Source organism: Mizuhopecten yessoensis, unplaced genomic scaffold, assembly GCF_002113885.1.
Source record: "Mizuhopecten yessoensis strain PY_sf001 unplaced genomic scaffold, ASM211388v2 scaffold11131, whole genome shotgun sequence".
In the NCBI taxonomy this organism is placed as follows: Eukaryota; Metazoa; Mollusca; class Bivalvia; order Pectinida; family Pectinidae; genus Mizuhopecten; species Mizuhopecten yessoensis.
The window spans coordinates 128093-142606 of NW_018408895.1; the positions used below are offsets into that span (position 1 = coordinate 128093).

Genomic DNA, 14514 nt, shown 5'->3' on the forward strand with positions numbered 1-14514 from the left:
ATGTAAACAATGTCCAAAGTTATCATGATACAGGCTAAAATCCCAAAATCGTCGCTTTATGTTGATTTGATCACTCTGGTAACTGTCTAGTACCTCCTTATCACAACGCTCCCAAAAGGTCTCCGTTTGACGGACACGAAAAAGTAAGGTATCGCTACAGCTCATCACCTAAATATTATCTACAGTTTAATGGTTAGTCAAAACTTTAATTTGTCCGCTGTTGCAAAATATTCGACTTCACACTAAGATTTCTCTCGTTAGATACAATAGTTTAAAAACACTCACATAGTTATGGGAAATTGTGTATTTTTTATTTTGTTTAACTCAAGATAATTGACAGATATCTTTGAGATATGTGTGTATGTTTACGTCCCTGCTCTGTCATAAACCCCTTCATAACAGCCGGGTAATAAAAGTCCTTCCTTTTTGCCGTACCTCTCATAATAATGTACCTCTGTTTTATTCACTCCTTTACAAAAACAATTCCTTAAATTCAATAATATCCCCGCTTTTGCCAAAACGTACCGGTCAAAGGAGTAAGTACTCTATCAGCCGTGTGTTAGTCCAAATACTAAACGCCCCTGCACACTAAATCCCTCGGGAAATCATGGAGATGTAGACTAACTCCCTCGGTATTACCAAGCCAATCAGGTGAAAGTTGGGTGGTGTTTATATTGACATGACCTCAGCTAGTTGTTATCGATCTTCAGAAAACATCGAACACTATATTGCAATAAACTTGCTATATACCCCAAGACAATACTTGAACTGTACATATATTGTACTGTATATTAAAATTGTTTTGCTGTGAAAGTTTCATTGCTGCAAACGGTACCATATCCTGAACAACAGTAAGACAATGGTCTTTTTGGCGATTGATCAAACGTATCTAGGTAAATACAATATACCAGGTGAGCAACAAATTATTTCGTCACTGACATTGCTTCAACAATTAACTCTTGCTAAAATATTGTTACTCGTGCGAACTTCAAACTAACTTCTGTACAATGGATGTCATCGGAATCATCGATCATTGTTACAATTGAAAGGATTTCACATAGTTTGATTTGTAATGAAAACAAAGTTTCGGCTACTGTATATGTACCAAACGGGTTACCGGCCGTGTATATTATAACCATTATGTGTACGTATATTGTACCAGGTATATTAGCTATACATGTATGTATATATACCTTTCCGTTACAACACCACTTAAAACAGATATAAATGTAGGCAAACACGTTTCTAAAAGGTGTCGTGTTTCAATCAGACAATAGACTCTTAGTTAACCGACTGTCTATCTGACCTTGTGTGAACATCCGTATGCTTATATAGTGTGGGAATATTAAGGTATAATGAACAGAGAATATGTTACCTACAGAAGTAGTTCGACACGTTAAGGTAACATGGGTGTAAGGCTAGTACGGGGCGGTGTTCTATAATATATTTACTGTGTAACTATCGGATATCGATACACAAAAGAGGGTCGGAAAATCTGTCGCTGCGTCTCTAATTGAATGAGAAGAAAGGGGGCATGCATTAAGTATGAGTCCACTCTCTAACATCTGTCGGGTGGATCACCTGCCACGCCCTCTGATCACTTGAAACAGACTGATAAAAGAGCGGGCGTGAATTACATTCAATAATAAAATTACGACCCTCCGGTCCTTCCAATAACGGGCCACCCATCGATATCCTGAAGTCTGTAGACGTCGTACCAATATCTGTACAGTTAAGTGTAGGAATACTAGCGGTGTAAACCATAACTGACATTCTGAACCTTACGTCCATCAATAACCTAACAGATAGGCGTACTATTATTGTCATTATGATATCGATAGCTAGCCTCGCACCGAAAGAGGTGAACCCGTGCCGTCACTGCGGTGTTCCTCAACGAGAGATCACGACCAATAGTGAGCTGGTTTTATCCGTCTCTCTCCGTAATAGTCGGGCAACATGCACGAAATGTGTATTGATTTCCATAAAAAGGTGAATGCATAATTATAGACTCTACAGGTAGCGCACAGGTAACGGCCAACGGGCGGCCACGCTCCACTCCCTCATTGTTACCTCGGCAAGGAATGCTGTGACACGGGATACGGCAGACATTTAAAAATATCGGACCGCGGCTTTAAACGATGGATAAATATTGAACAGATAGCTATCGATAAAACAGGAGAATTAGACCGAACAGTAAAAAGGACCATCCTGTGATCTGTATAGGAATTTTTAAATTGTGTGCCGTTTAGAATTATTTACAAATATATTTAAAACTTTAAGCGCTTTGAAAAAGCTGTTACGCTTCATCTACAACGTTCAGTGTATATTAAATTGGAAGTGATTTACATTTACAATATACACTTAGGTACGCCAACCTAGACTAACACGAAATCGTTACACTTCATTTACAAGAGTTAGATATAGCCGCTGGTGCAAATTCTGTTATGGGAAATAGTGGACTTGCATTGTGGCTCACACACCAAACGAATGGCGACGGATTATCATTGTCCGACAAACCCCACCAAGTACTGACCCAGGAACACAAGTGTCTATTAAGTGATATACTGGCTGGTAAACTCTGAAATAGCCGTTGAAGTCCATATAAACGCTGACAATGGGGTACGGCACACATCGGTTTATTACTACCGTCGACCCGAATTTGATATGTGGAATTTGCGGATCCGTACTAGAAGATCCCGTGTTGACCCCTTGTGGACACAGCTTCTGTAGGCTATGCCTCAACACTTGGCTCAGCAAACCAGATGTTCGGACGTGTCCAGAATGTCGCAGCAAAGTGACAGAGAGCGAAATGAAGCCAGTGCTCTCCCTTCGAAACCTCATTAACGGGTTTGACGTCACATGCGACAACAATGACCGGGGTTGCAAAGTTATCACCAAACTGGAGAAGTTGGCGTGTCACATAGAGACATGTGGGTACGTACCAGTCAAGTGTGCAGGATGTGGCACCAACATCCACCGCTACGAACTAGCCGCTCACCAAATGCGGTGCGAGGGCATTGCTGCCGCCATTAAGGACGACGTAGATAATGAACGTTCCCTTGCCGCCTCTCGGCTCGGCAATATCCGGCTGAACGCCAGCATTACATCAGCGGAAGTGTCAAACCTTGTGTCGCGTATTTCATTCCTAGAGCAGCAGCTGAAAACATTCAAGCGTGATCTGCAGGTTTCTGAGTCAAAGAATCGTGTTCTGGAAAGAGAGTACCGGAAGTCGAGAGAGGAGTTACAAGAAAAAAGAAACGAGCTGTTGGACGCGCAGTATGCGGACTTCGACCCCGACTATGATTATGGATACACGCCTGAGAGCATCGCCAAGCTCTCCCTCCTCATTGCTAGATTCCTCCTCAAGAAACCGTCTTATGCGGATAGCGACCGGATCTTCAGTGCTATCAAACGGTGCTACGAAAACTACGCACGTTGTGGAAATGAGTACGAACACGATGTACACATGTTAGTTGCCTCGGCGTTCGCCAGTAATTGGTTCGGAGAGGCCCAGCGCATTAACTTCCACTGTTGGCTACAGAGCATAGCTCGGTATAGGCAGGCCACACAAAACTGTAAGTCTATGTCTTCCGCATTGTTTGACAGGAAATCTTCCCAAAATGAAACTTCACCTCGGGCATTTGTATTATGAACATCGCGGACATTTTTTTTTTATCAGGAAATATCGTTTATAATTTCATTTGTTTCCATGTTTTTTTTTTATATCTTAACTAAATTTTATGATCACCTGCTTGATTAAGGTTCACCATATTAGTAGTATCAGGTTGTACTGGGTACCGAAGTAACTCGAAAGGATCAAAGAAGACGTATTAACTTGTCGATATATACTGTGTCTACTCGATACATTGTCACTTCGCTGATCTATACAATACCAACTGTTGATATATACATTCCGTGCCGTTCACACGACAGTCCAGTGTCGTATATAGTGTAGACAAAACACTAGTCCTACTGTTTGGTTCTGTTGTTTAGACTTTTGCTAGACTCATTACAGATATATTAAAAAGACATATTTGGCCGAGCGTGTGCTGTCGCTTCACAACAATTATATATATTTGGTTTCCGCCGACACACATTGTTCTGATCACGGAGCTGTACCGAACTGTAATTGTCACGAAACTTCGCTACCTGAGCTATTTTGGGTATCTGTGTACTAATTAACGTTTACAGAAAGATTCTTTAGTTCAAATGGTTCTTTTCCAATGATTCACTTGTATTGCTTTTAATTAAAGGTTATATTGCAAATGGTACTATGTCGGATGTAAAACCAATACAGTACTTTAGCCTATTACAGGACTACAAGTACCACAGCAATTATCATATTTTCATTTTAGAACCTTGTCTTCCATTAAAATAGTTATACGCGCCATAGAAACCCAGAGAGTCTTTGTGTGGTTGAGACTGAGATTCATGTGTCTCCGTGAAAGTCAAAAATGTCACGAAATATACTCAGGGTATTACAAGTACCATTACAATCCATACTATGTCGTCGTATAAGTTCATTATAACCTAAAGGTTTAGTCTCATATGTCATACAGCGTTGCTATCAAACCACACAAAGTTAGGAAGGGGTACTGCCTACTCCGTTGCGCATTGTCATCTTTGGTCGCAAGCATTATCTGTCTTATACTGTACGACTTCTTCGCTCGCGGAAAGGTAAAACTCACATATTGTCTAGAATATCAACTTAAATGTCAGCGTCACATCACCTTTCCTTTTATATTTGAGTTATTAGACATTCGAAAAAAAAACGCTTCGTTCAGAAATGTTCAAATGAAGAAATTAACGTTAGCAATTCTATAGTGGTAAATTGTTGTTTTTAATTGAAGCACTACTTAATGTGTTAAAGATTTCTGTAACAGGATCTACAATCCTTCATGTATGAAATATTTTCGTGTGTCGAATTATAGCCCAGATCCTAAAAACGATATCACTGAATTGGTAGCTAATTATAGCTCCGAACCCACGTTATTAGTCACTATTACATTATTTTTTTAAATCGGCCCCAGGAAAACGTTAAGTAATAGAAACCTTACACCTTGGAAGTCCACAGTGTGTTCATTATAGAATCGAGTGATTAAAGTGAAATTACAACTGTTAAGTGATAGTAAGTGACTATAATTGTGTGTCATTACAATACATGCAAACGAAGTTGTCAGCTTATTTCCAAATCCATTGGAAAGTTTGCGTGCATAGGTATAGAGCAAAGAAACTCCGATCATTGTGCTCGGATTTTGCAGGTACAAAGCAAGGAAGGGCGCTCACTACAGTAGGGGAGGAAACAAACAATATGTTTATACGATAGCTAGCTAATATATGTTTCATTATTTTTAATTTCAACATGTCTGTGATTTTTTATCATTTTAATAAATTTGTTTATTTACACACGAGTGAGTTTTGTTGTTCGTACAAACATGTTAATACTGATATGGAGTAGAATTTACCACGAGAAGAGTTTTCTATCTCTTGTTTTAACCGCTGTTTAACTACAGCTTTGAAATGATTTCTATTCATAGTACTATCATAAAGAATTTTATGATAATAGTGCTATTTATGAACATTAATTTAACATTTCATCTCATTCATTATTTTGGATTTTCTCTTACAAAATTTCGCCATTTAATTTCGTTCAGAAACAATTTCATACCTAAAACCTCTATGTGTAAATGTAGCTTCTTTGATTCATTGTCGTCAGATTAACTCATGTAATATTGGTGTCCATCTTATACATTATACCTTAAAGTCAATTATGTTACGTAATGAGATTAACTGGTCTTACCAAGTATGACACTTAAGTCTCGGACAAAGGACAGGTTAATTGCCTTACCTGTTCGGGTACTCACCAGTCAGAATAGAGAGATAAGTGACAGCTGTCAATCAAATTAACTTTATTGTGTTAATTGTCAATGTAGCACGGTTCTAGATGTTTGGTAATCAGTTAGGAGCTAGGCATTGGACTGGTCGGGTGTGTTTTTGGATACTCCAGAAATCACCCACCGACCTAGAGAAAGTTATTTTAATAAATTTATATTTGGACTACAATCCAACATATTGGTATTCTACTTTCGAACTACACATTACAACGAACAGAAATTTTCGTTGTGATAGTACAAGTATTTTGAAAAATCCACAAATTGCTAAAACCTAACTTGTTTAATATATCTTTTATGTAATTATTCCATTTAAAATGCATTTGTTCATTTGATTGTGAAACATATGTAATTTTGTATATCATAATAGATATCTTGCTCCCGCCAGTTAACAACTTAAACCAGAACATCATCATTCTTGTCTTGATTTCTACTTCCAGAGGATATCTTCCGGTTTCTCCATCAATCATGTAATTCGGAGTAGAATTTTTCACATTCATGATTCTTTTACAAAATTGCAAATGCATTCTTTCTATGATAATAGTGTTTTCGAATCCCCATATATTACAAGTATACAATAGGATCGGTGAAACAAGAGAATCAAATAACTTAAGTTGCAAATCAACAGACAATGAAATATTTCTTATTTTCTTGTACAATGCATAAAGTGCCTTTTAGCTTGTTCAGTTATTTTTGTTTTTGCTATTAAATAATATACCCAGATATGAATAAGAATTTTGGACTTCGATATTTTCTTTATTCAATTTAAACACATATTGTTGTTTACGTTTTCTTTTTTCAAAGATGACGACTTTCGTTTTCTGTACATTAATAGTTAACTTCAATTTTCTACAATAGTTTTGAAACACACTCAGGGCATGTTGTAACCCCTCCGGTGTCTCAGTCATTAACACAGTAACATCCGCATACAGTATTACAAATAGTTTAAGATACATTCCAATGTTAATTTGACAAAGTCTTTCTACGTCATTAAGATATGCAACATCATTTTGGTTTAAAAAATCGTCAAGATCATTCAGGTATAGGGAAAACAAAAAAGGGGATAAATTTTCCCCCTGTTTTAATCCGACATTGCAAACGAAAAATTCCGATATTTCATTTCCGTTTTTAACACATGACTTGGTGTAAAAATATAAGTTTTGGATAACCTTAAAAACTTTTCCATTTATGTTACTTTTTAACATCTTTTGCCATAATCCCGCTCGCCAAACTGTGTCGAATGCTTTTCGAAAATCAATGAATGTACAGTACAGCCTTTTCCCTTGACAAATATGTGTTTATTAATGAGTGTAATATAAAAATATTTTCAGTCGTCGAGTAACCTTTTCTAAACCCTGCCTGAGAGGGAGAAATTAGGTCAATTTCATCAGCTAATTTAGTTAATCTATCATTGATGATATAAGTAAACACTTTCCCCAAGCAAGACACTAGAGTTATAGCTCTATAGTTGTCCGGGTCGCAAGTTTCTCCTTTATTGTTATAAATAGGTTTAATTATTCCAACTGTCCAAGAGTCTGGGACTAATCCATTATTTAGTATACTGTTAAATAACATTGTATATAACGGCATAAAGTTAGTTAATGTACTCTTGATATGCTCATTTAAAATGTCATCATTTCCACATGCTTTATTATGTTTTGAATTATTTACCGCATGTTTAATCTCTTCCTCTGAAATATCTTCGTTTAGTATTTGGTAAAAAGTATTATTTTCTTGTTCGGGAATATATATGTTATCATCATCCCGGTCATCATTGGAATTGTTCAGCTTTTTGAAATACTCAAAAAGTTCATTTATTGGTATGTCAGCTTTATTAGATTTAGCTTTACCAGATAATTTATTTAATAAATTCCATAGTGTTTTCGGATTACTATTCTCAGTTTTCTACATTTCCCAGTAAACCATGGTTTATTAGTTGTACATTTATTACTCTTGCGCATGTCTGGATATCTTTTAACGAACGCCTTATTAGCTGACCTTGTGAAGAGGTTACCTATTCGACTCACAATGTCGTTAAGTTCGGTTTTATTAATTTGGTCCACGTGTGTATCATGGAGTTGTTTTAATGTATCACTAATTTTGTTTACACCATCTTCATTATCGTTTTTTATTACGTCTACTAATACATTAATTTTCTCACAGTTCCATTTGATATTACAGCTGGGGTTACCGTGGCTGTTATTTTCATTATTAATTTCATGTAAGACGAGTTCAATACTACAATGGACATCTGATATTAATGGGTTGAAATCAATAACTTCGAAATTCTTAACTAGTTTGAACAGATCTGAAGATAATAACACATAATCAATGACAGTTGAATCATTGCAAGTAACCTTACCAACATTTTTATCATCACCTAGTCTTCCATTTGCTATATACAAATTGTTTAATTTACAAAAATCAAGGAGCTTGTATCCAAAATTATTGATCTTAAACCTTCACTAAACCTTTGTAGTGATACATTATTCAACCTTAATGATTCGAAATCATACATAAACGAATAAAGATCATCATTTCTATTGATTTCAAGTATTTCTGCAAGACTATTGTCAGGTTCCACAAAATCTTGTCGTAGCTCTGTTTTAGCATTAAAATCGCCTACTAGTGAAACTTTGGTATCATCTTGACAAAAAAGTAACATTTCTTTTTCAATATCAGTTGCCTCTGGAGAAGAGTATCTAGAGTTTTCTGGGGGTCTATATACACACCCCATAAGTACATCATGATCAAGTCGTAATACATTTTTCTGTATAATTACCCATTGTACCCACTCCGAATCACTTTTACAAAATTTTAAGTGGGGATGTTATTTTATTTTTTAAATAATGACAATCCCACCCGATTTTTTTTTCATATTTTTTCTATGTTTCGCTTCATACATGTACCCATCAGGTACGTCTAATATTTTGAGCCATATCATATTGTCACCACATGTCGTATTATAATGAGAAGGTAACATGGTGACAACGTAACATGGTAACAATGAAACATGGTGACAAGGTAACGTGGTGACAAGGTAATATGGTGACCAGGTAATATGGGGACAAGGTAATATGGGGACAAGATAACGTGGTGACATGGTAACGTGATAACAATGTAACGTGGTGACATGGTAACGTTGTGACAAGGTAAAATGGTGACAATGTAACGTGGTAACAAAGTAACATGGTGACAATGTAACTTGATGACAATGTAACGTAATGACAATATATCATGGTGACAAGGTAACGTGATGACAGTGTATCATGGTGACAATGTAACGTGGTGACATTGTATCGTGGTTACAATGTAACGTGATGACAATGTATCGTGGTTACAATGTAACGTGATGACAATGTATCGTGGTGTCAATGTAACGTGGTGACAATGTATCGTGGTTACAATGTAACGTGATGACAATGTAACGTGATGACAATATATCATGGTGACAAGGTAACGTGATGACAGTGTATCATGGTGACAATGTAACGTGGTGACAATGTAACGTGATGATAATGTACCGTGGTGACAATGTATCATGGTGACAATGTAACGTGGTAACAATGTAACGTGATGACAATGTATCGTGGTGTCAATGTAACGTGGTGACAATGTATCGTGGTTACAATGTAACGTGATGACAATGTAACGTGATGACAATATATCATGGTGACAAGGTAACGTGATGACAGTGTATCATGGTGACAATGTAACGTGGTGACAATGTATCATGGTGACAATGTATCGTGGTGACAATTTTACGTGATGACAAGGTAACGTAGTGACAATGTAACGTGGTGACGATGTAACGTAGTGACAATGTAACGTGATGACGTTGTATCGTGGTGACAATGTATCGTGGTGACACGGTAACGTGGTGACAAGGTAACGTAGTGACAAGGTAACGTGGTGACAATTATCGTGGTGATAATGTAACGTGGTGATAATGTAACGAGATGACAATGTATCGTGGTGACAATGTAACGTGATGACAATGTACCGTGATGACAATGTATCATGGTGACAAGATAACGTGATGACCATGTATCTTGGTGACAAGGAAATGTGGTGACAATGTATCGTGGTGACAAGGTAACGTGGTGACAATGTATCTTGGTGACAAGGAAATGTGGTGACAATGTATCGTGGTGACACGCTAACGTGGTGAAAATGTATCGTGGTGACAAGGAAATGTGGTGACAATGTATCGTGGTGACAAGGTAAAATGGTTACAATGTATCGTGGTGACAATGTAACGAGGTGACAATGTAACGTGGTGACAATGTACCGTGGTGACAATGTAACGTAGTGACAATGTACCGTGGTGACAATTATCGTGGTTACAATGTAACGTGATGACAATGTGTCGTGCTGACAATGTAACGTAGTGACAATGTACCGTGGTGACAATTATCGTGGTTACAATGTAACGTGATGACAATGTAACGTGATGACATTGTATCGTGGTGAAAATGTAACGTGATGACAATGAAACGAAATGACAATGTATCGTGATGACAAGGTAACGTGATGACAATGTATCGTGGTGACAATGTAACGTGATGACAATGTATCGTGATGACAAGGTAACTTGGTGACAATGTATCATGGTGACAATGTATCGTGGTGACAATGTAACGCAGTGACAAGGTTACATGATGTCATGGTAACGTGGTGGTAATGTAATATGGTGACAAGGTTACGTGATAACATGGTAGCATGGTGACAATGTTTGCGTTGACAAGGTATCTTGATGATAAAGTTTCATAATGACAAGGTTACATAGTGAAAAGGCTACATGCTAACGAGATATAAATGATGCCAAGGTAACGTGATGCCAATGTAACATGGTAACATGGTAACGTGTTGACAAGGTTTCACGGTGAAAAGGTTTCATGATAACGAGATAAAAATGGTGACAAGGTATCATGGATACAATTTAACGTGGTGACAATGTATCATGGTGACAAGGTAACGTGGTGACAAGGTAACGTAGTGACAATGTATCATGGTGTATAATTTTCAAATTTTTCTAATGCTTTTTATTTTCTATCTTCAAATATATCGCCTTCTTCCACTTACCTAATCTTAACTAAGTGAAATAAAACACCCGCCAGATACTAACATTAAACTACAACATGTTAATTACAAAACTTGAATACACAGCTTTGAAGCACAGGGACCCGATAATTTGTAACAGCTATATTTGGACCTTAACTAGGGTATTCAGTAACCCCTAGAACGTGTAAAGTTAAATTACGCTAAAAAAAACTTAGTTAAGTCCAAATATAGCTGTTAAACATTATCAGGTCCCGGTGTCCATATCAGGTTATCGGGTCCCTGACGTGACAATGTAATCACAGTGCAAAAATGTCAAAATAATTTGATGAATTCAATTTTGTGAAAGGATATTCATGACTATTGTAGTGGTTCTGCTATTAGTCGTTACAAGCACTGAACAGTCAGTATTTACTTAATGGCAGTCCTCCAGTATCTCTACTGGGCGTGTATTGGTGGACCAATAAAACTCGTCCTTATCAGGGACAGCCTACACACAGCTACGGTCTACCAATATGTAGTATCTCTGTCTACGTAACTCTTACACATCATAACTCTTACTTTCGATCCTACGAGCGAAGCATGATAAGGAGCGAATATTGAGTTCTAGCGTGAAGCTTTGAAAGTTCCAAGTGATGTCTAGTACAAGATCAATGCTATCATGTAATGTGTGCCTATACGGACTATATACATCATAGGCAATGTCAAGTCTCAAAGAACATGAAATAACACGTGACCTTGTCATGCTGAACTCCAATATTTTGGAACATGTTGGTTTGTTGTTTTAGACACATTGACCAGTCCCTGCGGTGATACCTCTTAGCAGATACTTTTGTTTACCGGTGTATTTTACCTGTTTAGTAGTATTTTTCCAACCTTTCACTGAATTTGATTCATGATTCTTGAGAGTTTTAGATGTCACAATGAAGACAAACTTCATGCGCTTGTAACACCACCAGATGGCTCGGTGGTAGAGCTTTTTATTTTTACTAATTATCATTTTAGGGTTGGATGAAAGAGACCATTCCCTAGCTCGACAGCTAGCTAAGAAATATCAACCTTCGGCGTAAGATTTTAAATTTCCAAACCTTGGTAATGCTTGGTTTTGGACTGTCACCGTGCTTATCACTTTAATTAAAATTTCTAATGAGTAAAGGACGGATGATTATGAGCCCTCTTGCAATAACACCCAATAGCCATACGGTTTCCCAGACAACCTCAAAGACAGTTTAATTACTCGGATTTAATACATGTCATTAGGTATACGTGTATAGCAGAGTTTATCCCTGAGGATAGAAACTTAACATATACCATTGCCTGGGAATGAAATAACCTTTTATGAAGAATTAAGTGCTTCACCTATCAATCCTAAATGTAACGGTTTGAAAACTAAGCGAGTTACAAAATGGAATCAAATCTTAGCAGTGTATTATGTTCTTCAATTACAGAAGGTCACAAAGGCATATGAAGGACATACCTCAGACTAAGAAAACTAGAGAACATCCACGTGTAAACAAAGTGACTGATGTAGAGGGGTCTTTGGTTTGTTTTTACGATCGACGTGGCCAATAGATATACATGTATCTAAAAATGAAACTGAAGGATTTTAGCAAGATCTCTTTTACTCGTCCTGATAAGCTCTACAACAATTTCTAATCCTATGGATACTTTGCTCTTGCATGATTTTTTTTCGGCAGAGCCGTTTAAGAACGAATTGAGATTCGCTGGGAAACCCACCGTGTTAATGACGGGCTAGGTGACGCCAACGGTGGAAATGCCTTATTCCATTGGCCAGTGTATCGGTTTATAAAATAAAAAGATTTCAGAAAAAGCGAAGCGGTTTCGTGTTTAAAAGCGAGTTGGATATGGTAGAGCCGCTTCAGATCGTTTTAGAATCTTTTGACTAATACAGGATTGGTTAACAACAAACTGTTATCTGGTTTATAGATACGAACCGAACCGCACTGTGATCGTGTATTTTGGTACCGTTACATCTCAAAATGGGCAGCACGCCTCGTATGTTTACTCCTCTTTTTATACATTAAAATAGCATATGTCACGATAGCTTTTGCTTTCCAACTCGTTATAAACGCGGATTACATGATCTCTATGTGACGCAAGAATAGCACCGAATCCACATAATGAAAAGAAATTAGATATTCTTAACCAACATTTTGCTTCATTTTTTACTGCCGAAAATTCTCCAGACCCATTTCTAGACATGGGACCAAGCCCACACCAAACGCTACCCACGTCACAGTTAACCAGTATGGGGTGGAGACATTGTTTCTAAACTTGAACTTCAACAAAGCCCTGACGAACTTTCGCCAAAAATGCTCTGGGTAACAGCAAACCAGTTATCTCCAGCTTTGAACCTTACATTTATCTTGCATGCCTCATTACAACAAGGCGAAACTCCAACCAACTGCAGGAAAAGAGACCACAGCACACCTTCAAATTATCCACCAGCGTCACTCACTTCTGTTTGCAGCAAGGTCATGGGACACATAGTCCTCCGCCACATCATCAGACATCTTGGCCAGCGTGTATTGTTGTCCGACAGCAAACATGGATTCCGGAAATGACACTCCACGGAAATCATACTCATCCTGTCAAGTTAGCGACCTTGCCCAAAGCCTTGATGATGGTGAACAAGTCGACTGCGTACTTTTGGATGTCTCCAAGGCCTTTGACAAGGTCCCGCACAACAGGCAGTTGATGAAACTAAGATACTGTATGGCATACGATCGCGACCACCCGCTCATAACTGGTTATCAAGTTTCCTTACTGGCTGCACACAGCGTGTAGTTCTAGATGGCCAGTCATGATCTGCCTCAATAGTTCCATCCACAGGGTACAGTCTTAGCCCACTACTTTTCCTTAAATTCATAAATGATATACTATCCCAAGTTTCATCAACCACTCGACTTTTCGCGGACGACTGCCTCATATGCAGAAGAATCAAGAGCCGAAACGATCATGTACTCCTTCAAGAGGACCTTGACAATTCGCAACAATAGGAAAACCAATGGCGTACGCAGTTTAACCCGGGAAGATATGAAGTGTTGTGAATTCCCAACAGGATGTCACTATTGTCTGCCAACTACTCAATCCACGATCTAGGCTGAACACTGTCGACTCGACCGAATACCTGGGTTTAACAATACACAAGAACTTCAACTGCATATAAATAAGATCACTAAGAAGGCAAACAACACCATGTCCTTCCCTGGCAGAAACATGAGAAGATGCACAACCAACATCAAGGCACATTGTTACACCGCACTTGAACGTCTCACCATCGAATATGCTGCCACTGTGTGGAGCTTAATCAAAGGGGAAAATTCAAGAAGATCGAAGAAGTACAGCGGAGAGCAGGCAGGTTCGTCGCCGGAGAGTTTCAGCGTACAAGCAGTCTTACATATATGCTTCAGAAACTGCAGTGACAGACCCTACAGAACAGAAGAGAGCAGACTCTTCAAAACAGAAGAGAGAAGGAACTGGTTAGTATGTTATACATGATAGTGTATAACCTTATTGACATACCGGCTGATTGATATCT

At 38.0% G+C, this 14514-nt stretch overlaps 1 protein-coding gene across 1 annotated transcript; it reads left to right on the forward strand.

The window, feature by feature from the left end:
• Positions 1-2028: 2028 nt before the first annotated feature.
• On the forward strand, positions 2029-4861 carry LOC110466328 (RING finger protein 151-like). The gene has a single exon (XM_021522747.1). It carries the CDS (start codon positions 2615-2617, stop codon positions 3650-3652), a length of 1038 nt encoding a protein of 345 aa, XP_021378422.1. The 5' UTR covers positions 2029-2614; the 3' UTR covers positions 3653-4861.
• Positions 4862-14514: the final 9653 nt, after the last annotated feature.